Source organism: Benincasa hispida, chromosome 9 (assembly GCF_009727055.1).
Source record: "Benincasa hispida cultivar B227 chromosome 9, ASM972705v1, whole genome shotgun sequence".
In the NCBI taxonomy this organism is placed as follows: domain Eukaryota; kingdom Viridiplantae; phylum Streptophyta; class Magnoliopsida; order Cucurbitales; family Cucurbitaceae; genus Benincasa; species Benincasa hispida.
This window is the reverse complement of record NC_052357.1, coordinates 74,038,826-74,066,011: the sequence shown is the minus strand read 5'-3', so window position 1 is coordinate 74,066,011 and position 27,186 is coordinate 74,038,826. Positions and strand designations below refer to the sequence as shown.

The following is a 27,186-nucleotide window of genomic DNA, read 5'->3' as shown; positions in this document are numbered from 1 at the left end:
TGAATAAGAATGGAGAAAGGGGGTCACCCTTGTCTAATTCCTCTAGTAGCATTGATTCTTCCTCTTGGCTTGCTATTTATGAAAATGGAGAACTTTGGATTGGAGATGCATCCCATTACCCATGAAATCCATTTTGGGTCAATTTTTTTTTTTTTTCTTCCATAAAGCACCTTTTCTAGGAGATTCTAATCCACTCTATCAAATGCTTTTTCTAAGTCCAACTTAAGGATCTAACCTTTTTTCTTTTTAGATCTATACTCCTCTACGACTTCATTGGCTATGAGAATGGTGTCAAGGATTTGTCTCCCCTCAATGAAAGCACTTTGAGTTGGAGCTATTCTACTTGGCATGATCCCTTTGAGTCTTTCAGCTAGCACTTCTACAATTATTTTATATGTAAGAGTTTGAGACTGATTGGCCTGAAATCTTTTACTCGCACTGCATCTTCCATTTTTTGGATTAAGCATATGAAGTTCTCTTTAACACAAGAGTTGAGCTTTCCATTGCTGTAAAATTCAACAAACAGTTTAGAAAAGTTAAGCTTTAGTTGACTCCAAAATTTGAGAACGAATTTTGGTGTAAAACCATCTGGGCCGGGTGCCTTGTTTTTCTCCAACTCTCTCACTACCTTTCTGATTTGTGGGAGTGTGAATCTTGCCACAAGCTATTCGTTTTTATTGCTTGATACTCTTGACCAATCAAGATTAAGAGGTATTGGTCGAGACCTTTCACATTTGGAATAAAGAGGGGAGTAAAACCCCAAAATGAGATCTTCAATTTCACGGTAGGATCTGGTTGGGATTCCTTGGATAGCTTTGCTATCGAATTTTTCCTCTTTCTCGCAGCTAGAAACCGATGAAAGAAAGAAGTGTTTTCATCCCCCACATTTAGCCAATTTAGTTTACTTTTTTGAATGAGATTTCTTTCTTCCAGTAAATCTGCTTCCAGTGCTATTCTTACATCGACTTCCCAAGATTGAGGGTCATCATCTGCCAATTGATCTCTTCTCTGAATTTCAAGACTTTCCTCGTCCTTCTTCATCTCTTTCTCATAATCAGCTAGCCATTTTTTTAAGGTTGTTTTAGTCTCTCAGTTTTGAGGATAGTAAAAAACATGCCCATTGATGTTGTTCCTCCGTGCTTATGGATCTTTCAATTAGTCTACAACACTCCTTGATTTTCAACCAACTATTGCAGAAGCGGAAGGGAGAAGGTCCCCATTCGAAAGCTCTTGCTTCCAAGTGGAGGGGAAAATGATCTGACATGATTCTTGCTTGCCTGACCACTCTTGGGTTTTCAAAAGCCTCTTCCCAGTTGTTTGATACTAAAAATCTATCAATGAGTGATTTTGAAACTACTTCACCTTCTCTAGACCACGTGAATTAGCCGTTTGAAAGACGAATTTCCATTAGGTTGTTTATTCTAATGAACTTATTGAAGTTTTTCATGTCTCTTGTTGCTCTTCCCATTGGAAACCTTCTTCGAATGCTGTTAAAATCCCCACCAATGCACCAAGGCTCTTTACGCTCTACAGCAAGGGAAGACAATTCTGTCCATAGTCTTCTTCTTTCTCTATAATATGTGGGGCCATATACGTTCGTAATTCAGCACTGTTTCTTGCTTATTGTCTGACACTTGACTGTCATGGAAAATTCAGCTTTGATTGTGTCAACTACAGAAATCTTTCCTTCATCCCACATTGTGAGTAAGCCTCCTGATCTTCCTTTAGCTTCCATAAAGGACGATCCTACATCTTTTGAACTCCATAGGCTTTTGATAAATGCTCCTTCAAAACTATCTCTTTTTGTTTCTTGAATCAAAACTAGATCCAGATTGATCTTCTTCATAAATCTTTTAAGAGTCGATCTTTTTGAATACTCCCCAAGCCCCCTTGTATTCCATGAAATTATCTTCATTATATATCACCCGAGAGATGAGGCTTTCACTTGACTCTTCTTGCCCCTTTGATTAGGCTAGGGCAATATCACAATCATTCAAGATAGAGTGCAAATTTTGGGGGTTATCCTTCAGATTTAGAGGAGGAAAAGGGAAGACTTCACTTCTAACTTGTGGAGGAGCTTCTGTTGGCTGAAATAACAAATTTAAGGAGTAGTCCATGCCCTTTAGATTGTCTTCAAAAGCATTGGTTTCATCAACTTCCTCTCTATTAGGCTCTTCACTGCTTAGTCTTACCAACGATTTGTCTTCAAAGTCTAGAGGATCTTGATTAGACGAGAAAGTTGGCTTGCAATGAGAACCTCGTACAAACGGAGTGAAAGACTCATTAGATTTGCTTAATGATTGAAAATAGAAACTTTTGGAAGAAGGTAGGGGTACTGAGCTTGATTTTTTACACAACATAACTCAATGAGGTCTGGATTTGTGATGGCCGTCCATGGATTGCAAAATGATGTTTGCTTCCTGGTGAAGTGTCTAGGGTACGGTCTGAGCCCAAATGTTTTCTTTTTGGTTGCTTTGAGTGCCTTGTGAGCTTTGCTGACTTTCCAGTCTTGGGGCCGAAGGGAGGCAAACTCCTGCTGCTTTGTAATTTCCTCCTGATTGGTAATGAGAAAGGAGTGTTTATTGAGGCCTGGTTCCATGCTTTCATTAATGAGAGTTTTTGGAATCATTTCTTCACTTTCGGGATGGTTGGAAACTTCAAGAATCGAGGCTGATGCTTGCTTGGAGTAACCACTGATTGCATGAGTCATCCGATTCATTAATGAATGATGCTGTTTTGTCTTCCTAGAATACGAAAAATCAATTGACAATATTTTTTGAAATGACCCTTTGACGCCTTTATGAGGGGATGCTGAACGGCTGCATCTTTTTGAATTCCTTTCATTTAAGTTCTCTCTTCTTTAATAGTGCTTCTATGTCCTCACAAAATTGGGTGCTCCCACAAAACGGAGACCTTTGGTCTTCTTTGAGTGAAATTTTACGTGATAAAGTTTCCAAATGAGTCTCAATTGGCAGGAACTCGAGGCGTTTACTTAGAGGTGGCTCGGACTTCCAACGGACCTCTGCTCTTTTTGTCCTTTTTTGTTTCTCTTTCTTCTTATCCTCATTATCATTCACATTGGCTAGATCTTGACTAGACAAACTTTGTAAGTGATCTTCGGCTTCTGGACCAACAACAGTTTTCCGATTAGACTTCGGATCGATCTAAGAGGTGTGCTTAAACTTTTTCCCTACATTGATTCCTGGACTTTTGGAGTATTTTGTTTTGCACCTTGATGGAAGGAGAAACTCGAATTTGGAATTTAATGGATCACTTATTATTTCCTCATCTTTCATAACTTGGTTTAAATGAACAATGTTAATTGGGTTTATAAAATTGAACATGAATAAATCTCCTCTAACCTTGCTTGGTGGGTTGATCGACAAAATATCACCAAAGTTCAAGAAGATGTTGCCCCTCTTTTCGTCTGTAATTTCTAACGTTGCAGGGATGAATTCACATAAATTTTCCTTAACTTGGATTTTGGCCACTGAGACATTAAGCAAATTTAAAGTTTCAATTGCAATGTTCTCCAAGCCTCCGAAATAGGTTCCGATAGCTTCAAATGTTTGTTTGTTCCAGTAGTCGAGAGGAACATTTTTTATTGAAAGCCACCCATCGTAGCCTTTTGAATACAATGGCCTACTATGAATGAATTTGTCCTACTTTTCAAATTTCAAGTGGAAGGAGCTAAACTTCTGCCATTTGCCAGGGTTCTCAATTATTCCATCCATTGCACCTCGATCCAAATCCACCAGTGCGTTTTCTGCAAATATTGGGTTGATAATAACATTAGATTGAAAGTATAATTTAAGTGTTTTACGGATTTCTAACCAGCTATCGAATTCAAAGAGGGGTGAAACAGCCCATAAATTATTAAAATCTGTTTGGAACATTTCTGAATTCTTGATAACTCATTGTTGTTGCATACTCTGTTTATCAGGCAGGAGAACAGAGGCCTTGGAACTCTGTTTTTCTGGTGCTGAAACAGAGGTTTTGGAGACCATAGAACTTCTCATTTTCTGACTTAAAGGTGGTCTATCTGAAGTTTGTTTGTCAATCTTTTTCGCGAAGTAGTTCTTTTCATCCTTTGTTGAATGTTGGATATTCTCTGAACTAACCAGGGGGCCAAGGATTCCTTGATACAAAAGCTAACCATGTCATTGAATTCTTGCCAATCGGACTTCTGGAGATGGTTCTTTCTTCCTCCTGTTGAAGGCCAGACCGCCACTCCACGAACCACCCTTTGTTAGCACGAAATTTTGAAAGGCGATTGACACTTTGATCGACTTTTTCCTTTAGTAAGAAGAATTCAAACGTTGGACCATTCAGTAACTTTTTCAAGCTTTCATCTAACCTTTGCGGCATAGTCATTGAGAATAGTATTTTCTGCCCTTTATTCATATCTTCTACATAGAAACCTTTACTCACTCTCTACATACAGAAGAAATGATCACTGATGCTACAACATTTCACCTCTATACTTCACAGTAGAATGTTTGGCAAGAAAGATTAACGGAAGAGAGGATGCTGACCGCTGATTAGAGGACGAGAAGAGAAGGGAGAGGAGAGAGAGGAGAGAGGAGAGAGCATCCTTTTCAATTTCCTTCACAAATTGCATAATGCCTTTAATAATCTACGAAGAGATTATACATGGAATAGATGATTCTATCAAAGTTCTTTCACAAATTCGAGATGATCCCTCTCTTTGGTGTAAAGTTGTCAAGAGTATCCATGGTAGGAGTATGTTTAGTTGGTACACTTCGGGTAAAGTAAGTTGTAGTCTTCGAAGCCCATGGATCAATATCTCAAGGTGGTGGCTGAAAGTGGAGGCTTTGGCAGTGTTCAAACTTGGTAATGGCAGCCGAATAGCTTTTTGGTTGGATTCTTGGGCTTATTTCAAATCTTACACGACCCCAATGGTTCGGTCTTGGACCATTGGGATAATACAACTTCCTCTTGGTCCATCTCCTTTAGAAGACTCTGGAAAGATGAGGAGATTTTTAGAATTTCAAGGCTTGTTAAGCATCGTAGCTACGAAAAAAGTGAAGGACTGCGTTGATAAACGATCGTGGTCCTTGGAAGCAAATGGCACTTTCACCGTCAAATGACTAGTCATCTATTTTTCTACAGCTTCTCCAATCAATCAACCTTTAAGAAAGACGTTATGGAAATCTAAAAGCCCCCAGCGAGTCAACATTGTCATATGGATAATGTTATTTGGATCTCTCAACTGTTCAAATGTTTTGCAAAAAAAGCTGTCCTCCCATTATTTATCTCCAAATAAATGTGCACTGTGTAAAGGAATTTGGGAAGACCTTCAGCACCTTCTTTTTGACTGTTGCTATGCTCAAAATTGCTGGTTTTTGTGACTCAAATTATTCAATATCAGTTGGGTTTTTGGGAAAATCTTCAGAGACAACATCTTGCAGATTTTTGTGGGACCAAAACTCAAGAAAAAAACAGCAAATCCTGTGGAATAATGCAGTAAAGGCAGTGCTGGTAGATTTATGGTTTGAAGAAACTAAAGAGTTTTCCATGACAAGGAAACTCATTGGTTTTCTAGATTTGAGGCAGCCTGTTTGAATGCATCCATGTGAAGCTCATTCTCCAAGGCTTTTGCGGACTATTTCAGCCAAGAAATTAGCTTGAACTGGCGTGCCTACCTCTCCCCGGAGTTCTAAAGTTGCTGTCTCAGTTGGCTACTCTAGGAATCAAAGCTGGTTGCTTCTTTCTCAGAGGACAGTAGCTTCTTTTAGTATTATATTTTGGAATACCCTATGTAATTGTCTTAAGTTTTTTGTATTAGTTCTTATTTGTCTGGGCTATATTGTACTGAATTAAACTGATAAGTCCACATTTCTTTGTTCTTGGAGATGATGATGGTGCTAAGGGGGTGTCAACCTAGTTGAGAGGCCTGGATGCATCTGCTGATCCTACGTTTTAATCCTTTTTGCTGTATCTCTTGTACATTGAGCATTAGTCTCTTTTCATTATCTTAATTAACAAGGAGGCTCGTTTCCTTTTTTTTTTTAAAAAAAAAATATTTGCATTAATTAGCTTCTTACAGTAGTAAAATCGCAAACGTTACAGCAGTAAAATCGCAAACGTTACAGTTGTGTATCTTTTATTCTTACACTTGAGTGTTATCATCATTCAAAGCTGCATAGCATGCAATATGAAGTTTCTTCTTTCAGTGCAGATTGTCCAAAAGGAAAGGGAAGAAAAGCTTTCAGAAATTTTGAAAGGTCGTCTCAACCAGTATGTTCAAGGAAACAAAGATGACTTTGTTAATCATGCTGAAGCTGAAGTAGCAAGACTCTCCAACGCAGGTACTATGATCCTTTAGAAACTTTTTCTAAACCAAGATGACGGGAAAGAGTGAATGAAATGTCAATGACTCAAATGTTATAATTCCATATCATCTGGACTACATTCATATGCTCCCAAGCTATTAGCATCAGAGCATGTTGATTATGAGCACATTTAGAGTTCTAATCTCCCTCCAAATTTCATTCGAACTTACATTTCCACTACCATAGAGTGTATTCTTTCATAGGGACATTTTTTTGGAGGTAGCTTGGACTTCATTATATATATGCTTCATTGATTAACGAAAAGAAAAAATGGATTTTTAAACCTCAAAGGATACAAACTCTAAAAGGAGTGAAAAAGAAATAAACCGAAAGCATAAAGTATATAAAAGTATTGGTAGAATTGTATATAATAATTGCATTCTTTTTATTAGTATTCTATTTTTGAGTATTTTTATTATTCTTTCCTTTTATAATAGTTGCCTTGGTTGGTTCTTTATTGTTGTATTATACTTGCTCTCTATTGGGACCTTGAGTAATATGAAAAATAATTTCTCTAAAAACCTCATGGTATTAGAACTTAACCCTAAAAATACCAGTTGTCATAATTCCTAAGAACCCTATTCGTAAAAACTCTTGTCGGCAACCTTCCCTCACTCTTCCCCTCTGTTTATCCCCATTCTCTCCTTCTCAACCGGCTTCTTCTCCAACAACGTTTGCTTCGAGATTTGTGTTATATGTTTGACCTTCAACGATGGAAGTAGAAATCTGCAAGATTAACGATTCCTTCTACTGCATTTGGTTTGATTCTGATATGTTTTATGTGGAAGATATGGAAGTAAACAAATTTCTTTGGGTTTCATTCTCCCAACCCATATGAAACTTAATAGTATACTGCTTCTACGAATAGCTCTTAATGCCACATCTCTTCCGAGACCAGGGCCCTTTATCATAACTTCGGCTCGTTGCATACCTTGATCCACTACTGCCCAAATAGCATTTCCTGCTGCAGTTTGAGCGGCAAATGGTGTCCTTCTTCTTGTACCTTTGAATCCACGCATACCGGTGGAGGACCAAGAAATTACCCGACCCCGTACATCTTTAACAGTCATAATTGTATTGTTGAAACTTGCTTGAACATAAATAACGCCCTTTGGTATTCTACGTGTACTTTTTATGTGAGCTAATACGTCCATTTCTACGTGAACCGATTCTTGGTATGGGTTTTGCCATATTTTATCATCTCATAAATCTAAGTCAGAGATACATGGATGTATCCATTTCATGTCCAAACGGATCCTTTAATTTTATTTTTATGTGTATATTGTGGGTAAACAAATTTCTTCGGGTTTCATTCTCCCAACCGAGTTGGTTTATCGAAGCCATTGCCGGGCTACTTCAAAGTCCCAATTGCTTGTTTCTAAAAGATGGACGAGATGAGTATGACACAACAAAAATGTCAAAGTTCAAGTCCAACTCTGGTTGGATCTTATGGTGAGTCATTTGGCCTGTCACTGGTGGTCGTTATTTTATTCATGTTCACTCGGGAGATTATTAGACAGGATGGAAATCATTTCATGACATGCTGAGCGGGTTTTTTAAAGTAAACAGATCGTTGGGGCATCATTCAGTTTGCATGATATTCAGCCTATTTCTTCTTCACTAATCAAGGATAGCTCTGGTTATTCTTATTCATTGCCCATCATTCAGTTTGCATGATATTCGGCCTATTTCTTCTTCACTAATCAAGGATAGCTCTGGTTATTCTTATTCAAAGGGCAATGGTTCAAGTTTTGTGGGGATAGTGAAGAAGAAAGCAAACGCTAGCTCCTCTGTTTCAGTATCTTTAATACAGAGCACATTTCCAGTGCAAGGAAGAAGGCATTCTCCCTCCTCTGTTTTAGGTATGGAAAAACAGAGCATGAAAGAATTCTGGATTGTAAAAAATACAGAAGTTTTTATGGAAGATTTCGACAACTTTTGGGTTGTTTCAAGATTATTTATGTATAATGATTGAAAAGAAATAGCAATGACATTGGAAGATATTTTTCAATCAAAGGTTATCATCAATCCTTTATTTGCTGATAATGCTTTTTTGATTAAGATCGATAACCAAAGGATGGAGGATTTAATTGTGTTCCCTGAATAGTGGCAGAAGATTGGATTATTTCATTTTCTTTTTGAGAAATGGAACAAATTTAGACATAGCCGGCCATCAATTGTTCAGGGGTATAGGGGCTGGATCTCAATTAAAAGCCTCCCTTTGGGTTACTGGAGCAGACAAACTTTCGAGGCAATTGGAGCTCATTTGGGAGGTCTTGAAAGCATAGCAGTAGAAACTTTAAATCATATTAATTGCTTTGAAGCTAAGATTCAAGTGAAGAAGAATTTGTGTGGGTTTATGCCGTCTACCATTGAAATTATTGATACACATCCTGGAAATATCTTGGGAAATTATTGCTTTGGGTTTTTTCAACAATCTATGTATAAAATGCCCTGATTATCGGCCAGTCCCTTTAAAACTACAATGGTCTTAAGTTTCTTCAGTCCAAAATCAAATTCTCGTTTCTGTTTTCTCTTTAGATGAAATTAAAAGAGCCGTTGGTTTCATTGGGAAAAACAAAGCTCCTGGTCTGGATGGGTTCACGGTGGAGTTTTTCTTGAAGAATTGGGATTTTTTTAAAAGTGATTTTCAGAAACTATTTGAAGAATTCTTTAAAAATGGCAAATTAATGCTCGTCTTAAGGAGAACTTCATTTGTTTGATCCAGGAAAAGGAGACAGCTGTTTTTGTGAAAGATTTTAGGCCTATTAGCCTAACTAACTCAGTTTACAAGATTGTGGCAAAGGAATTAGCAGAAAGATTGAAAAGAGTAATGCCAAGTATTTTTCCTCCACTCAAAGTGCCTTCATCAATGGAAGGCAGATTCTAGATCTTGTACTAATTGCAAATGAAGATGTGTAAGAATATAGAATTAAAAAGAAGAAGGGCTGGATATTGAAACTTGATCTAGAGAAAGCTTTTGACCGAGTAGATTGGGATTTTTTAGAAAAGTGTTGAAATTAAAAGACTTCACTGCTAAATGGATTCAACAAATCATGGGTTGTGAGAAGAATCCCAAGTTTTTGGTCTTTATCTATGGAAGACCATGTGGAAGAACTTTTGCTTCTAGAGGTATTAGACAAGGAGATCCTTTCTCTCCTTTCCTTTTCCTATCAGTTAGTGAGCTCTTGAGTATCCTTGTTGATGTAATACATGAGAAAGGAGAATATGAAGGATTCTTAATTGGTAAGAACAAAGTTCATGTTTCAATCCTCCAATATGCTGACAATACTTTGATATTTTGTAAAGATGATGACACAAGTTTGAAGGCATTAATTAATGCCATTGAATTATTTCAATGGTGTTTGGGGCAAAAGGTTAATTGGGAAAAATCTGCTTTATGTGGTGTGAATATTGATGAAAACAGGGTGCTGGCAACTGCTTCCAGCTTGAATTGCAAAACAGAAACATTACCTTTTCTTTATCTTGGTCTTCCTCTTGGAGGGTATCCAAGAAAAGTTTCTTTTTGGTAGCCAATTGTTGATAAAATCTAGAAGAAGTTGGATAGATGGAGGCGTTTTAATTTGTCAAGGGGTGGTAAAATTACTTTGAATAAGGCAGTTTCTCAAATATTCCAATTTATTATATGTCTTCCTTTGCAATGCCTTCGAAAGCGTCAAGGTCAAGGGGTGGTAAACTTACTTTGAATAAGGCAGTTTCTCAAATATTCCAATTTATTATATGTCTTCCTTTGCAATGCCTTCGAAAGTGATCTCAGAAATAGAGAAAATCAAAGAAATTTCTTTTGGGAAGGATCTGGTGGAAGCAAGATTAATCACCTTGTCCAATGGGAGATAATTTCCAAACAACAAAAACACGGAGGCCTTGGTTTTGGTGATCTAAAAAATTGAGATGTGGCTTTGTTGGTAAAGTGGGGATGGCGGTTATGCATGAGAAAGAAGCTCTTTGGCGTAAGATAGTAAAAAGTATTTATGGAAATGATTCATTTGAGTGGAACACGGATGGAAAAGAAGGGAGAAGCCTTAGAAGTCCTTGGATTACTATTTCTCGGGTTTGGCAACAAGTTGCAACATTTGCATCCTTTAACCTTAGTAATGGCTCTAGAATTTCTTTTTGGCATAACAACTGGTTGAGTTCCTCTCCACTGAGTTCCTTGTTTCCAAAATTATATAGAATCACCTTGTCTCCTGATGGTTCAGTTTTTCAGCATTGGGATTTAACTACTTTATCATGGTCAATTAATTTAAGAAGATTATTAAAAGATGATTAAATTCAGGATTTTCAAAATCTTGTACTTTTATTAAAAGCAATGTTTTAAAAGGTTAAAGGCGGCCTCGAGGCGTTTTCCCTTAGAGAGGCGAGGCGTAAGCCTCATTTTAAATTAATAAGACATAATTAAATCATAAAATATATTCTATTATATATTTATGATGTTATAATATTTGCTTAAACATACTCAAAATTGATCATGACAAAGAAAATAATTCCAATAATTAATCATGACAAAGGAAAAAAAACCCAATGTTTCATCTAAATCTCATCTTCAATATCATTATCATTATCATTACTAGCATCTTCCATAGAATCATCCTCTTATCTAATAGTTTCATCCTCATTTTCATTGTCACTCTCAATATCTACCCATTCCTCTTCATCCAATGTCATCGGCCTCTTCCCTTTATCTGTTTGTGAAATAAATTTTGTTAATAAAAGTTACAACTATATGAATTTTGGAAATTTGTTTAAATCTTTTCAGTAAGTAATATACCTCCTTTTTTAATATTTGGTTGTTTGTTCTTATCACTACTTCTTTGTTAAAAATTGCTTACTTCTTTGTTAAAAACTGCTTCCTTCTCCAAGCTCATACACGTTGATGTTATAATCATCATCTTGCTCAACAAAGGAATTTGTGGCCCCACTATTATTTTCAGCGATCCACTCATCATCATATGACACATCATCTACAACCAATGGATCGACTTCTTCCTTGAGACACTTTCACTTCAAGTGTCTATCCTTTAATCTTTTATTGTACATGATATAAACTAAGTTATTTAACTTAGTTGTGCTCAAACGATTCCTTTTCTTTGTATGCACCTATCCATGAAACATAAACTTATCATTAATGGTAGAAGTCTTAGACAATTCTTTTCAAAGTAAGGAAATACAATTGAACACTTCCTAGCAAAACTTTGATGGTGAATGTTGCTAGTTTTGGTGTTCCATTCCCGAATTGAGTCCACCAATCAACTACATCGCCCAATATCACATCAAGTAATGAAACCAAAATAAATAAAAATATGATATATTATCTTCATGATGCTTACTTGGAGATCTTTTCTTGCAAGAGGCTATTGCTTGTTGGAACCCAAAGAATCCTTCTCTCTTTTGAAATGAATCTATTTGAATGTCAGCTTTTATTCTCTCGTTTTCATATGCTATCAACTTATCCATACATGTATATAAGCCTAACTTAATTTTTGGATGAGTGGAAAAATTATCATCATACTGAAAATGTGGGTTCAAGAAATATGCTGCCGCGTGTAAGTGTTGATGTAGTTGAAACTCCCACTTTTCATCAATAATATTCCATCTCCGTATAACTTGCTTCCTCCCCATCAAGATTCTTGACAATTTCTTCTTTTGCTGAATCCATGGCACCATATATAAATCCCATTGCAGACACCTTCTTAGAATCAATCTATCTCAAAACACTCACCAAAGGTTTTGTCGTCTTAACTGCATACACTACAGCGAGCCAAAAATTTTTGTCACTTAAAATTATTCTTTTCACTCCCTTTCCTTCAGGTGTTTTTTTGCCCAAACACTATCTTGCCATTCCTTAGAAGTAAACATTGCTTGTAATGGTTGTTTAGATTGGCAAATACTTTGCAATGTCAAATAGGCAGTAGAAAATCTAGTGGTGGCTGGACGAATAAGCTCTCTTTGTGAAAGATCTCATTAATGCTAACACCAACCATGATTATAGATAAAATTACTAACCTTCTTTGCTTTTAACAATGCATTCTTATGTTGAGGCAACTTACCAAGTTTTTCAAGCATCAAATTGAGACAATGAGTAGAACACGGAGTCCAATACAAATGCTTTCGCTTTTCCATCAATTTTTTTACTAATTGCCTTGTAGTTAGATATGTTGTCCATCACCACTTGAACTACGAGGTTCTCTCCAATTTCCTCTACTACATCATCGAGAAGTTGAAACAACAAGTTTCCTTCTTTTATGGCGTATGAGGCGTCAATCGATTTCAAGAAAATCGTTCCACTTGGTGAGTTTACAAGAAAGTTAATTAAACTCCTCCCTCTCATGTCCTTCCAACCATCCGATAAGATTGAAACTCCAGTGTTCGCCCATGTCTTGTGGATGTCATTAACAATATTATTTGTACTTTTCATCTCTTCCTTCAAAATCCATGGTTCATTCATACTCGGTGGCTTCAAACCTCGACCATATAATCCAATGTATCGGCACATATTTACAACGGAAGAACTCGTCACATTAAACGAAATACCATTTAAAAAAAAAAGATCTTCCAATATCCATCCAGACAAAATTGCATGCTTCCTTTGCATTCATAGGAGCATCTTGATTTTGAACCATATTTTCATTATCAACACCACTATCATCAATTGCCATATATCGATCCATTGGCCCTCGAATACCTCTCGAAGAAACATCACAACTACTTGATGTCGGACTATAATAGTATGCCCCCCCTTCAGCCATGTCCTCAAATTCCTTCTGACTAGCCATCTTTGCCATTTCTCCTTGTTTAAGGTAATCTTGAATTTCTTGTTTAACTTCATCGGGAACTTTATTATATGATGCAACATTTTTACATGTTCCTCCAAGATGATCTTTCATTCTTTTGACACCTCCCGTAATAACCTTGTTGCAAAAATTGTATTTGATATAAATGTAGGATTTTCCTATTCGACCTTCTTGTACTTCAGTGCCATACTTCCAAGCTGGATCTTTCCTAGTCCCACTATTTGTTCTTTTAACACTTCCAACCATATTTAGGAAGAAAACATAAATATGAGCATAGTTAAGAAATAAGAGTTGAAGTCCAATTCTAAAAACATGGGGGAACAAATAGGAAAAGCACAAAATTAGGGGAAAAAAGTCTTAATAGATCGAACAGAATAGGAAAAAAATAATAAAATTTCTGTATTTAGAAAAATAAAGAATACAAAAATGTGTGAAATAAAAAACTGTGGAAAAAAAAGTAAGTATAAAAAATTTAAAAGATAGAAAAAACTTCAGACCATAACTATTAAGAAAAAAACTCTTTAAACAAAACGAAAAAAATAAAAGAATAAGACGGGAAAAGATCAATTAAGGAAAAAAAAAACTATTTAAACAAAGGAAAGAAAGGACAAATCAATTAAGAAAAAAACTTTTTGAAGTTTAAAGAAAAGGAAAAAAACAAAAGAATGACACAGTGAGGAAAAAATCTATAAAAATAACAAAAGTAAACAGAAATCAATTTTATTACAAAGATAAAAATGGTGAAGAAAGCTAACCTTAGAAGTTGATTGGATTGTGTAGACAAAATTGAACAAACTCTCCCACTTGGTATTTTGAGTTGCTGTCAATTCCACTAAATCTTTTAATGGTTTTAAATTAGTATTGGGTTAATTTATATTTTAAAATTTGTTGTCCTTTAAAAAGAACAGAACAAAACAAAACAAAATTTTGTTAATGGGACGATTCAACTTCTCTATATTGCAACCGCAAGATTGAAAATTTCGGTGGTGGGGCCCAACCCCTATAATTGCACAATTTTGGTGGTGGGGCCCAGCCCATTTAATTTTGTGATTCAAATTTTCGAGGCTTTAGCCTCAAGAGGCATCAGTGCATACGACCAAAGGCGTATGCCTTTCTGCATAGAGGATGTGGTGCGTTGCTCACTCCTTCCCTGGGTGGTTGGTCCTTCCACTAGTTGCTCGATTGGGGAGTGATGTCCCTCCTCAAATGCCATATGCTTGGCAAGAGTTTAAGGCTACGTGGGGTGTCTAGGTTCCAAGAGCACGACTCTGATACCACTTGTCACGGGGTCAGTGTTGAGACGATCAACTGTGCGACACTTGGATACTCTTGCTTACCAAAGAGTGCACCAAGTAAGCCTTAAGAAAAGGTTTGGCCTATTCAAGGCACAAAGGAACTCGTTGATAGGTTTTAAGATGAGTAGGCAAGGGGTCTTAGAGTTTGAGTGAATGAGAGCTTTATTGGAAATGTCCCAAGGGATGCTTTACAAATGAGTCCCAATAGGCTATATATAGGCAAGCCCCACTGACTTTATGGGCCTTAGATCCGACCTAGGAGGTCGGTTAATACTCTTCTAGAGACTTCTTTATGTCTCTTACATACATCTTAGGTCATACTAGGCTCTTCTAGAAGCTACCAAGTACATACAAGACATTTTTGGACATTCCTAATCTATTCTAGACTCTTGTAGAGTATTCTAGAGTATGTACATGTGGGCTGTTGTTTGGACCTTCCAGCACATTTTAGGGTCTTCCGAAACCATCTAGCATGTTCTAGCACCATCTCGGGTCTTATAGAGGCTTCCGGGGCTATCTAGCCCTTTCTAGTACTGTGTGGCTCTGTCTAGTGCATTCCCGACGCATCTTTGGCGCTGGCATTGCCCAGCACCATCTGGGTTTGCCTAGGCCTGTCTAGAGCCTTCCAGAAGGTTCTCGGACAGTCTGGAGCACTCTCGGACCGTCTAGCATCGTCTGGAGGTGTCTGTCATTGGGTCGCGCATGCAGGGTGGCGCGCGTATGTTGCTTGCGTGCACGGTCGCTCGTCTAGGCGTTGCGTGCGTGCATGCTGGGGCGTGTGCGTTTGGACTCGTGCACGCTGGAGCCTCGGCCGCGCGCACGGTTGCGTGGCTGGACTCGCGCACGTTTGTGTTGATGGCCGTGCGCATGCCTGCTCACTGGGGCGCTTGTCTGGGCACCTTTCCGGGCGTGTGCCTATCTCGGCATGCCCTTGCGTGCCTGTGCCTGGCCACGTAGATACGTTGGGTGTTCGTGATGGGCTTGCGCCTGGGATAGGGGCACACGACTTGGCGTTGTGTGGCGACTTAGGGATGCCTTTCAACAGGTCTTGACTCCTCCTTAGCTAGGCTAAAGGAGCCTTGGGCATTGCATTGGTGCAGTTTGAAAGGCCATTTTTGCGGGGCGTGACACCTTCCCCCACTTGTTTTCGCAACGTCCCTGTTGCGTTTCTTCTCTTATGGTGCCTTCTTCTTATCCCTTGCATGGCAGTCATTATCTGTGGCTTAAACTTCTCCAAGCTCTTTAGGGAGATGATACGGAGATTGGATCTTCGAGCACCAAGAGAGTGTTTCAGGATGGTACCAATAGGGCATCGCCTTTTCTAAAAAAGGCTAGACCAAGTATTGTCTTATGGTCATCCATAGACACAATTGTATAGTCAAGCTTACCGTGCTAATCGCCTATCCTTGTTTTTACTCCCCAAGCTATACCTTTTGCTTGCTTGGCGTCGGAGTTAACGACTTTGATTGAGGTTCTGTCCTTTGGATATTTTAAGCCAAGTTGTTGACCTTCTTGCACATCCATGAAGTTGTGCGTAGCCCCTGTGTCTAGCATCATGGTTGCCTCTTTACTATTGATTGTGGCGTCCACATAGAGTAGGCCCTTGTCTTTGCTCTTCTTGATACGTGCCTCGAAAATGGCCGTTATTTGCTGCAGCGAGCCCATGTATGCTTTGGAATCTTCTCCTTTTTGTCTCAATATTGTGCTACAAGAGCACTTAGGGCATTCTTACTTGGACAATCCATTGTCCAGTGTGGCCCATTACAAATGAAACATGGCTTAGGAGGTGTGGACTTGAGAGACTTACCTTTTCGTAGAAGAACCACTCCCTTTTTTTCCATTCGAGGTTCGTGAGTTCTCCTCATCCTTCCGGGCAAGTTCTTTCTTCAGTTCAGACCCTCCATCTTCTTCATTCAAAGGAATGGACTTCTTGCCTTTTTGGGTGGAGTAATTTGTGAGCAATTCAACAGCGGCAATGGCATCATCTAGTGTCGTAACTTGCGCCTGTCAAGCTCTATCTTTGCCCAATCTTTGAGTCCATCTTTGAAGTAGAAAAGGGCATCCTTATCTGACAGATCATCAATCTCAAGAATGAGTGTTGTGAACTCCTTGATGTACTTGGGAATGGTACCGGTTTGTGTCAACTGTCTGAGTTTTCCTCGAGTCTCCATCTCGGCATTGTGTGGGACAAAGTGTTTACAGAGCTCGGCCTTAAATTGTCCCCAAGTGTTGATGCGACATTTGTCATGCTCCCGCTCAACGTGTTTTCTTAATGTGGTTAGCTAATGGATGGTGCCACGCACGACACTAGAAATAGAATAGAAAAGTTTCCAGTGGCTAGGTACGTTGTCGTGCGATTATAAAAACTATCTTTCGATAATTAGGGCATACTTTTGAATGGGGTGGGTGTTTTAGCCGAATGACTACTTGTTTTCTTCGTTTTTTCATCCTCTATCTATCTATAGCATTAGTTTTAGGTTTTCCATTGAAACTTCCCCTGTAATTGAGCTGAAAGATGGCGGGTTTAGCTTCTCCATCTCAATGGGAAGGTAAGGATCCCCAATTCCTAGTTTTTGAGGTTTTCTCCAATTATAACCTTGTGAGACTTATGCTAAAATCTAAATCTTGATTGTTTCTATTTTGTCTATGGATTTTCATCTTGGAATTATATTCATGGTTGTGTTTCTTTGATATTGTTTGACAAACTAGTCAAAGTTGCATGATTGATTTCTATGGATTTAAACTTAATTTATAATTGTTAAGTCCCTTAATTGACAAGTAGCAAAGGTTCAGTTAAACTTGTGGTTTGTATGGTACCCATTTGATTAGCATTGTTTAATTAACCTGGATGAAAATCATTTTGTGTGGCTAATGAGGCATTACCTATTCGTCATTCATCTTGGCTTATTTCCCAAATCTTAATGTGGTTAGCTAGTTTGTTTAGCATGCATTACATTTGTATATGTTTGCTAGTTAGTTGGTGAGGACTTTCATTTAGCATTACTAAATGAGTTGGCTAAGCTTAGGCAAGAAATAGAAATTAAAATGTATGAATTCCATGATCAAGCAAGCAATTAGGGATATCTCTAAAACCTAGGAGAGGCTGCCTTTACTTTTCTTGCAACTTACATTCCGCATTTTATTTTTCCATGCTTGCTTCTCGAACAACACACAAAACCCCCCATTTACCGTTTTAACTAAAGATTAGCTTTGAGAAACTAATCTTCGTGCTTCCCTGCGAATCGACATGGTCTTACTACTAAGACTACCCACTAGTTGATGTTCACGATTGATAATACAAATTTTATTTGATCGACTGAAGGTAACCTTCGGTCCATTGGAGACCATTTAATACAATCAATCTGCAAGTTGAGAATGTTTTTTCACACGAGAATAGCTTTCCTTTGGTTACCGACTTACCGTTCATGAACCACCAGCAGTCAATAGGAATGATGAACTTATTCTCCAACAAGTAATGCGGATTGTTTCCTATTTAAAAGGAGGAAAAAAAAAAAAAGGAAGAAACGAGGATTGTCTCAAAAGATGATGCCACTAATGATGGGAGTTCTTCATTGCCGACTGCCCAAGGAAACTAAGGTTTCCTGTAAATATTGAGCCAGGGAATATGATTTCTTCAATTCCTTCGACCGTGGAAGAAGTTAAAGATAGATATATTGAAGTTTATTGAAATTTTTATACAAGGAAGACCATCTGGCCTCCCAACATTTAGATGATTTCACTTAAATGCAGATATAGTTGAAGAATCTTGCTCAAAACTTTTGGTTTCGATGGCAAAATAGTTGATTGCTTAGGTTGGGAGTCTAAAGGTCATTTCGGACTTTAAGTTGTGTGGAGCTTGATCAACAACCTTTTCGTAGGTTGATAGACGATATTGTTGAAGATTCTTACCAAGTAACCTTGAATAAGTTGTTTATGACTCCTAAGGAAGATTCTGTGTTTTACTGAAGACTTGGTGTCATCTGTGAATATTTTTATTATCAACCCAAGATGGGTTACGGTAAATTTAGTTATATCACTACTTTAACAAATTTTTATACATGAATTGATATATTTCTTAAAACTTAAAAGAACGACAAACAATAATTTTCTCCCTTGGAAACCTAATACCTGACTGCAGATTTTCTATCCCCAAACTCCCAAAATAAGGAATGACACATAATCGAGATAATAATCTCTATGGGGTTGGGGATGGGGAGTGCTCTCTATTCTGATTCCATCAAGCCTTTTTGTCATCTCTTCTTACATGCCGAAGATGGTAAAAAGACAAAATAAGACAGAAGAAAGAGATCTAGGAACGTGATTTAGAAATTCTTCATTTAAGGGAAAACGGCAGAGGAATTATAACAATCTAAAACAGAAGAAATTTGGTACTTGCAATTTGCTGAAGAAAGTTGGGATTCAGACCTGCCCTGTATTATTGTTTGATAACATAAAGCATGGATGTGAGTAGCAATGCCCAACTCATTGGTTACAATATTTCAAGGCTCCTTGCAATCTTTGTTGACAAGATCTTTTCTAGCAAAAATTGATTAGTAGCTTTGGCCTATTTGAGAGTTTCACTTTGATACGAATTGGTGTAGTGGTGAACCAACTTTCTGCAAGAGATCACTCACAATCAATCTTTGCTGACAGTTTATAGAGATAATAATGTTGACAGTCCCTTAATATGTCATGGAACAGGGTTGGACTAAACCCAATAATCAAACTAATGTCATTCGGTTTATTAGCATACATAACGATCGGTTGAGTACAAGTATGTACAAAAGGCATAGTGGAAGCATAGTATCTTACAGTATGGTTCATGTTCAATTTCATTCACCTTTCCCTCATAGTTTTTGAGTCTATTATGATTTTTATTGGAAAGAAACTGAACTTTTATTTAGAAAAATGAAGAAAATACAGAAGCATACACAAAACAAGCCCAAACTTTCAGAGTCTATTGTGATTATTTACAGTTGTCTGTGTGCTTCTTTGCAGCCTATGGAGTTGACATGTTAAACACAATTGGTTATATATATGCCAGACAGGCTGCTAAAGAGCTTGGGAAGAAGGCAATTTATTTGGGCGTGCCATTTGTTGCTGAGTGGTTTAGAAACAAAGGGCACTTCATAAAATCCCAGGTCACAGCAGCCACAGGTATTGTTTAGCTCCTTGTTTGTTTTCTGTTGTGTTTTTTTTAGTATTGTTCTGACTCAATGGTGTTACTTCAGCTACAACACTTTTTTTCTTTTTTCTTGAAACTTTTGTCATGGCTCTTCCCTTCCCCCTCAAGTATATTCAAATTAGCATGTTTCTGCAGGTCTTATCATATTTTGGCTTATTCCTTGTTTGATTAGAAACAAAAGATATGGTACATGCAAAAGCTAAAAGATTCTCCAAATCTTGGATATTTATAGCCTCATAATAAGATCTTTTCTTTTATGGCAAAATGCACCTTTGGTTAATGATGTTCGAGTTACATGTCTTTTGGGTGTTTGAGGTTTCAAAATAGTCCCTTTTATTTTAGTTTTAGAAATAGTTTTCAAAGGTCCCTCGTCATTTATTGAATAACAAAAGTATGATGTGGCGGTTTGCTAATTGTGCTATGCTAATTTGACAAAAAAAAAAAAAAAAAAAAAAAGTTTAATAGTATTTTGCTGGGTACTGGATTTCCCCTTCCTCCCTCCTCTCTTTCTTCTTCCTTTCTGAATCTCTGTCTTATGGGTCTCTAGAACCCTCTCTTGGTTTTCTTCCCATTACTTCTTCAAGTGATCATCTCAATCTTTCCTCCCCTGTTTTCTTCTGGACATTGAGATCTAATCTCTCCAATTGATCGTTCTACAGCCATCACCACTTCCATTTTGTCTTGTCATCCTATCCATTGTTAGGTGTAAACCAGCAAAGTTTGATCTAATCTCTCCAAACAATCGTTATTGGAAAGTAGTTGATCTAGGAGAAAGAACCTCTGTGATGTAGCCTAATGAAATAAGAGGAGAGGAATCTTCAAGAATAAAATCAAAGTCTTTATTATAAATCAAAAGTTATCAATACAAAAAGACAATTGTTCTATTTATAGAGAATTGTAAAGCAAATTAATCCTAATCCTAATTAATCAAAGAAACTAATCGAGACCTCTAATAAACCAAGGGAACTAATCATAATCCTAATCAATTAAGAAAACTGATTCTAATCCTAATCAATTAAGGATTTAACCAAGTTATCCTAATTTACTCTTAATCCTACCACATCATTCTATCCTAGGAAGCATAAATACTTATAATTGTGCAGAGAATCGGTATCAGATATGGATACGTCCAGATACGTGGTAGATACGTGTCCAATACGTGATTTGAAGCATCTAATTTTTTTTATTTTTATTTTTAATTTTTAGATACACGTATTTGCTTCCAGATACGTGAAGGGGATACGTGGGTCAATTTTTTTTTTTTTTTTTTTCAAATTTAAGCCCAACCATTTAAAAAGTCCAACCCACCACCTATTTTATTTTAGTGCATGTTTAGGAGTGATTTTAAAATCATCCAAAATCACTTTTTTTTCATTTTTAAAATCACTTGAAACACATTTTTAATTATTCAAAATTAATTTAGTTTTCAATTTTACATTTTTAAATGCAATTTTCATATCATCAAAATTAGTTTTGAAGAATTAAACATGTTTCACAGATTTTGAAAATGACAAAAGTGATTTCAACCATTGTAAAATCACTTCCAAACATAAAAGTCCACTTAAATTGAGCAATCCAAAACAAAATAAATTAAAAACGATAAAATATAAAAAATAAAATAAAAAACTGAAGCGTAATTAAATCTTCATTCTTCCCTTCTTTCTCACTATTTAAATCATGATTCACACCCTCTTCATCCCCAACTTCATTCTTCAATCTTCATCTTCTACTTCTTTCCTATCGTCTACTCTTGTTGCTCAACAATCACTCAACGTTACTGGATTTTTTTTTCAAGTTTTCACTCTCTTCTTAAATCTAACTTAAAATAAGTATTATAGCAATTAATTAGACATTATATATATATACACGTATCTTCAACGTATCCGTATCTTAGTTTTTTATAAATTAACGTATCGTCGTATCGTATCTATATCTGTGTTTGTGCTTCTTAGATTCTATCCCTCCCAAAAAAACCTCGTTGTCGATTTTTTTTTAAAAAAAATGAAGATTACAAAAAATAAAATAAAATAAAAATAAGCATCCTTCGTGAAAATAAGTTGAAAAACGTAAAAGAAATTCATCTTTCATGCCAATTGGATACAGATAATAGTGTGGTTCAAGGAAAAAATTGTCTAGCTGAATAACGTTGAAGATGAGTTAATTCTGTAAAAAATTTGGTTGTGGTTGGTTTGTATTTGGGCTTGATTAGTTTGAGGAAAAAAATGAAGATACCCAAAGTTGGGTCAGGTTGTGAGAATTTGGTGCCAAAATGAAGGGAACTAGTTAGAGATCGAGTTATGTATGGTTTGGGCAAAAAGACTCATCACGTTGGTGAGATCAGAGGTTCCAATTTTCTTCCTTCTCGATTTCTTTGTTTTTGCACACAACAGACACATTTCGTTTTTTTCCTTTCTTTGTAACGTTGGGGAATTCGCATGGGAACCTTAAAATTTTTTCGTTCGGGTTGTGGAAGTAATGGGTTGAAATTAATCGCACAACTTTTTCCTACAAACATGTTTATTATTAGGAGTGTGAACGAAATCCCACATTGGTTAGGGAAGGAATGGTCATGGGTATATAAGTAAGGATAGTTATCTTCATTGGTATGAGGCTTTTTGGGTGGTTCCAAAAGCAAAGCCATAAGAGTTTATATCCAAAGTGGACAATATCAAACCATTGTGTAGATAGTTAGAGGCTCATTGTCCCTAACAAGTGGTATCAGAGCATTGGTCTAAATCTAGCTGTGTGGGTGAAATCCTCATATAATGAATAAAGAAGTTTAGTGAGCCTTGTTCGTGCTCTATTTGGGTAATCTTGTGGCTTTCCCTACCTTGATAAGAGCAAGTGTGATCCGTGCCCGTGCTCGTGTACTTTGTTTGGATGTTGACTCGAGATGAATGGGATGTGCCTCTAGATAGAAGAGCAAGCTGACTGGAGATGAACTGGCGTGTCTCTAGATGAAGAGCAAGTGACCCAAAATGAACGGGACATGTTTGGGATTTAGAGCAATCTCTCATGGCTGGGAGTGGGTGGATTTGTTCGAAAGGAGACTCAAAGTGGTACTTTGTTCGAGTGGAGGATTGTTAGGAGTGCGAACAAAATCCCACATTGGTTAGGGAATGGAATGATCATGGGTATATAAGTTAGGACAATTATCTCTATTGAAATAAAGAAGGGTAGAAGAAAGAAGACAAGTTTACATGGAAAACTCTAGATCAGAGAGAAAAAACCACGATAGAAGAATTTTTATTATTTTTCCACACCTAGCATCACCACAGATACAACGTATAAATAGACGAAGGCAAACCCAAATGTAAAAAGACTAAAATGCTCTTAGGGAAAATACAACATTTTCAACACTCCCCCTCAAGTTGGGGCATATATGTCAGCGACTTGTTGACTAGAAGGAATGTAGGGAATGCAAATACTACCGCTATCCAACCTTTCTCTAATGAAGTGTCTATCGATCTCCACGTATTTAGTTCTATCATATTGCACAGGGTTGTTAGCTATACTTATAGTTGCTTTGTTATCACAATAGAGTTTCATAGTAGCGTCGTTATCTTGGTGAAGATCAGACAAGACCTTTTTCAACCATATCTCTTCATATATTCCCAGGTTTATAGCCTTGTATTCCACGTCAGCATTACTTCTAGCTACCACTCTCTGTTTCTTACTCCGCCAAGTCACGAGATTACCCCATACAAAAGTATAATATCTTGACGTTAATTTACTGTTAGTAATAGACCCTGCCCAATCGGAATCAGTGTAAGCCTCAATGCATCTTCTGTCGTGTTTCCTGAACGTTAGGCCCTTTCCTGGAGTAGATTTCAAGTATCTCAGGATTCGAATACCAGCCTCCATGTCTTTCATAAGGTGCCTCCATAAACTGAGTAACCAAAATAACAGCATAGGATATATCTGGTCTAGTATGAGACAAGTAAATTAACTTTCCTACCAGACGTTGGTACTTTTCTTTATTGATAGGAATTTCGTCAGCTGAGTCTCCTAGCTTAGCGTAGGCTTCAACAGGAGTATCAGTAGGTTTACAACCAGTCATACCCGTTTCTTTCAACAAATCAAGGGTACACTTTCGTTGACACAGAAATATTCCTTTTCTCGATCTTGCCATTTCCATCTCGAGATCTTTAATCTCAAATTCACCTGCCATTCTCTGTTTCAGTTTGATAATCTCAGTGACATCATCCCCTAACAAAACAATATCATCGACATACATGATCAGGACAGCCACCTTCCCTGATGCAGACTTCTTTGTGAATAAGGTATGATCTGAGTGTCCCTTAATGAAACCTTGGGACTTAACAAAGGTGGTGAATCTGTCAAACCAAGCTTGCGGAGACTGTTTTAATCCATATAGGGAGAGACACACGGAGCATGAGGGATCGGGCATCCTCAGGCGAGTGCCTCCTTAAAGTCACTCACCCAGACCCTACGAGAGGTGCACCGACTCCAGGTCGCCTCGTCACTCGCCTTAGATGAGCGCCTAGGGTCGCATCAAGAACACTGCTTGAAATGTCATACCATTGTGGAAATAATGAATAAAAAAAAATTGTAGATCTCTGATACCATGTTAATTTTGTATATTATTAAATAGATCAGAGTACATGATCAACTTTTTACAATAGTGAATAAATAGACACCAATATAGGGAAATACTATAAAGGAAGTAATAATTAGGAATAACTAGTTGGTCAGTCTCTGGAAGGTTGCATCCAAGGTGGTTGTTCAATGATACCATTTGGTCCTCAAAATCGGTAATAAATATAAACTCAGACATTCATCACAGGTTCACCAACCACCTCACGATGACCACCCAGATAAAAATGGAATTCCCACCAGCCAAAACCCACCTCATGGTGACCATTCAAACAAAGATGGAAATTTTCCTACCAGACGAAGGTTCCATCTTGAAAAGAGACGAGATATAATCCAGAGAGTTTCTATCTTATAGGAAATGTCATTGTTCTAGTCCTCTAGACAATAAGATTCCTTTATACTCGCTTCTGTTATTCTGATCCAAAGACGCTACAAAAGATAATATTGAAGAAGTTAATTATCTTATTGAGATTTTTCATCCTGTAGATTTCTGCTTGAAGAACCCTGAACACCAGTGTAGGTTGATTAAACTGGTTCTTTTCTGGTGCATTAGGTGCTATTGCATTGATTCAACTGCAGGAGGACATGAAAAAGCAACTTAGTGCTGAAGGAAATTATACTGAAGAAGAGCTTGAAGAGTACGTGCAATCTCATAAGAAATTGATGATTGATTCCCTCTGGAAATTGAATGTGGCCGACATTGAGGCCACTCTTTCCCGCGTCTGTCAACAGGTTGTTTTAATACATACATATATATATATTTAACTTTTTTCCCTCTGTTGATCAAGAACAGTTATATTCTAAGGTCTCTTGTTAGTAATGATAATAAATTGTTTTAGGTTCTTCAAGACAACAACGTCAAGAAGGAGGAGCTCCGTGCAAGGGCGAAGGGATTGAAAACTCTTGGTAAAATTTTCCAGGTATTGTTCTATATTAATTCTCCATAAGATATTTTGGCCATGACTTGTTCCCTGAGTGGTTATTATTTCAAAATTTGTATGTCGATTAAGAGGGTTAAGTCAACCAATGGGAATGAGAGTGAACCGGTAGTAAAAGGTTCAGTAGACAAACTGAATGGAAGTGAACCAAGCCATGATGCTTCCCCAATTTCAACATTGAAATCTTCCGGCTACGAAGAAACATCTTTTGCAACGCAGGTACTCATGCTTCTATTTCTTTATATCTTCTAAATTTTTGTTTGAGTTTAACCCTTTCGATTTTTTGGTTGTAAGAATTGAATGAAACTTATCTAACGTCTCCATTCTTCAGCATAGATATGTAGGAAAATAGTATATTATTGAGAAGTGAATATGTAAAGTAGCAAACATTGAGTACGATAGGATGAATTTATGCATACCTCACGTAGCTCCTTCCTTGATAATGTTCATAATATTTAATAGTATTTCTCGTACCATTGTTGCAATTAATTAAATATTAACAATGACTTGAACACGTTGGCTTGTTTCTGAATGTTTATCGGTGGTAGTATTTGAGATGCCTTTAAGGCTAAAATAGTGTATTTTCGATATTTAGAGAAAATTTCAATTTCTTTTTTCAAAATGAAAAAGTTACAATCCTACACAAAGCTCTTCTCGATCTATTTTGTATTTACATATATAAGTATTGAAACGTGAGTCTTGGTTGTTGCCTACTACAGTTTTGTTGATAACTCATCTTCTCCCTTTGTGATGCTTTTGCGGTAAGATAATTTCAATCTATTCCTGTAATACTCATTAACAGATTTAATTAACATCATTGCGAATAACTGGAATTGCTACGTTTTTTAATATTTGCTCTACTTTCAATAATTTACGGGGTTAATATAGATGTATAATAAAATATATATATATAATTCAAGTAATGGAATTTGCATTGCGATAAGGACAAAATCAATTTTTAATTATAAAAAAATCGGAGCCTATAGCGTAATAATTCTATTAGTTTCCAGTGGAAATTGCACTTAATATAATGCCCGGATTAGTCTGATGTTCCTTTTACATCGTAACCAATCTTGTTTGGTGCTCTAACCTTTAACTTCTTTCCGTTTTAATAGTCCGACTTTGTGGATTACCCTTTTCCTTTCTTTCATTCTTAAAATTAAAACAATTGTACTACAGAGTCCCTATGTGGAGGCTCCCAATTTTGCAGGTGCACACTTTAATAACTATTTCCCGAGGCCAACACCGCCTCCAGGTGCACAAAGACATCCGTCGTCCAGCAGGGATTGAGTGGGTTTGTATGTATTGTGTAGGATATTATCTTGTATTTGTAAGGCTATAGATAATGGTTGTATGTGTGGATAACCTTGCTAGAAAGCAGCTGCCATTCCTTTACTCGGGGGATGTGTGTCGTGAATATGTATTTAACAGAACAGACTAATGGCTGTAGTCGGAACTTTTCATCATTCTGGCTGGCTGTGTTCACCGTTGGCCGCTTGGTGGTGATTCTCGAACCCTTTATTACATTGGAGTGTGTTTTCGTTGCACCAGTCGGTCACCACGTGCCCCTTTTCATTGTAGGCTCTTTCATAATTCTTTAAATGTGGTTGGACTTGAACCTGGATCACACCATTTCTTAATTAATGGGGTCGGGTGTATTTTATGTTTTCAGGTTTATTGAATTCAGTCTATGTGCTTGGCAGAAAATTCAAATTTTGTTTCTTCTTTGAATTTTATTATGCAGATAGTAGAAATTTTGGAAACAATATTTTTATATTTTATTATATCTAGATTTTGAATTTTAAATTTTAAATTTTAAATTACAAAATTATATTAAATAAAGATAAAAACATTGAAACACAATATATCATAAACTTTAAAAAATGAACTATGTAATGTATAAAATGATAATTATATAAATTTTTAATATAAATCATATTCATAAATTAATTAATAATAGTTTATTATCAACTAAATATTAAT

General features: G+C 36.9%; 1 protein-coding gene across 1 annotated transcript in view; it reads left to right on the top strand.

Moving 5' to 3' along the window:
- Positions 1-26,880, top strand: part of LOC120085557 (chaperone protein dnaJ 10) — a 58,144-nt gene extending 31,264 nt beyond the window's left edge. Inside the window, exons 5-10 of the mRNA XM_039041586.1 lie at positions 6,203-6,332; positions 19,462-19,620; positions 24,819-24,997; positions 25,105-25,185; positions 25,276-25,422; positions 26,383-26,880. Coding sequence (XP_038897514.1) covers positions 6,203-6,332; positions 19,462-19,620; positions 24,819-24,997; positions 25,105-25,185; positions 25,276-25,422; positions 26,383-26,493 — 807 coding nt within the window. The 3' untranslated portion in view covers positions 26,494-26,880. The remainder of the gene's footprint in view (positions 1-6,202; positions 6,333-19,461; positions 19,621-24,818; positions 24,998-25,104; positions 25,186-25,275; positions 25,423-26,382) is intronic.
- Positions 26,881-27,186: the final 306 nt, after the last annotated feature.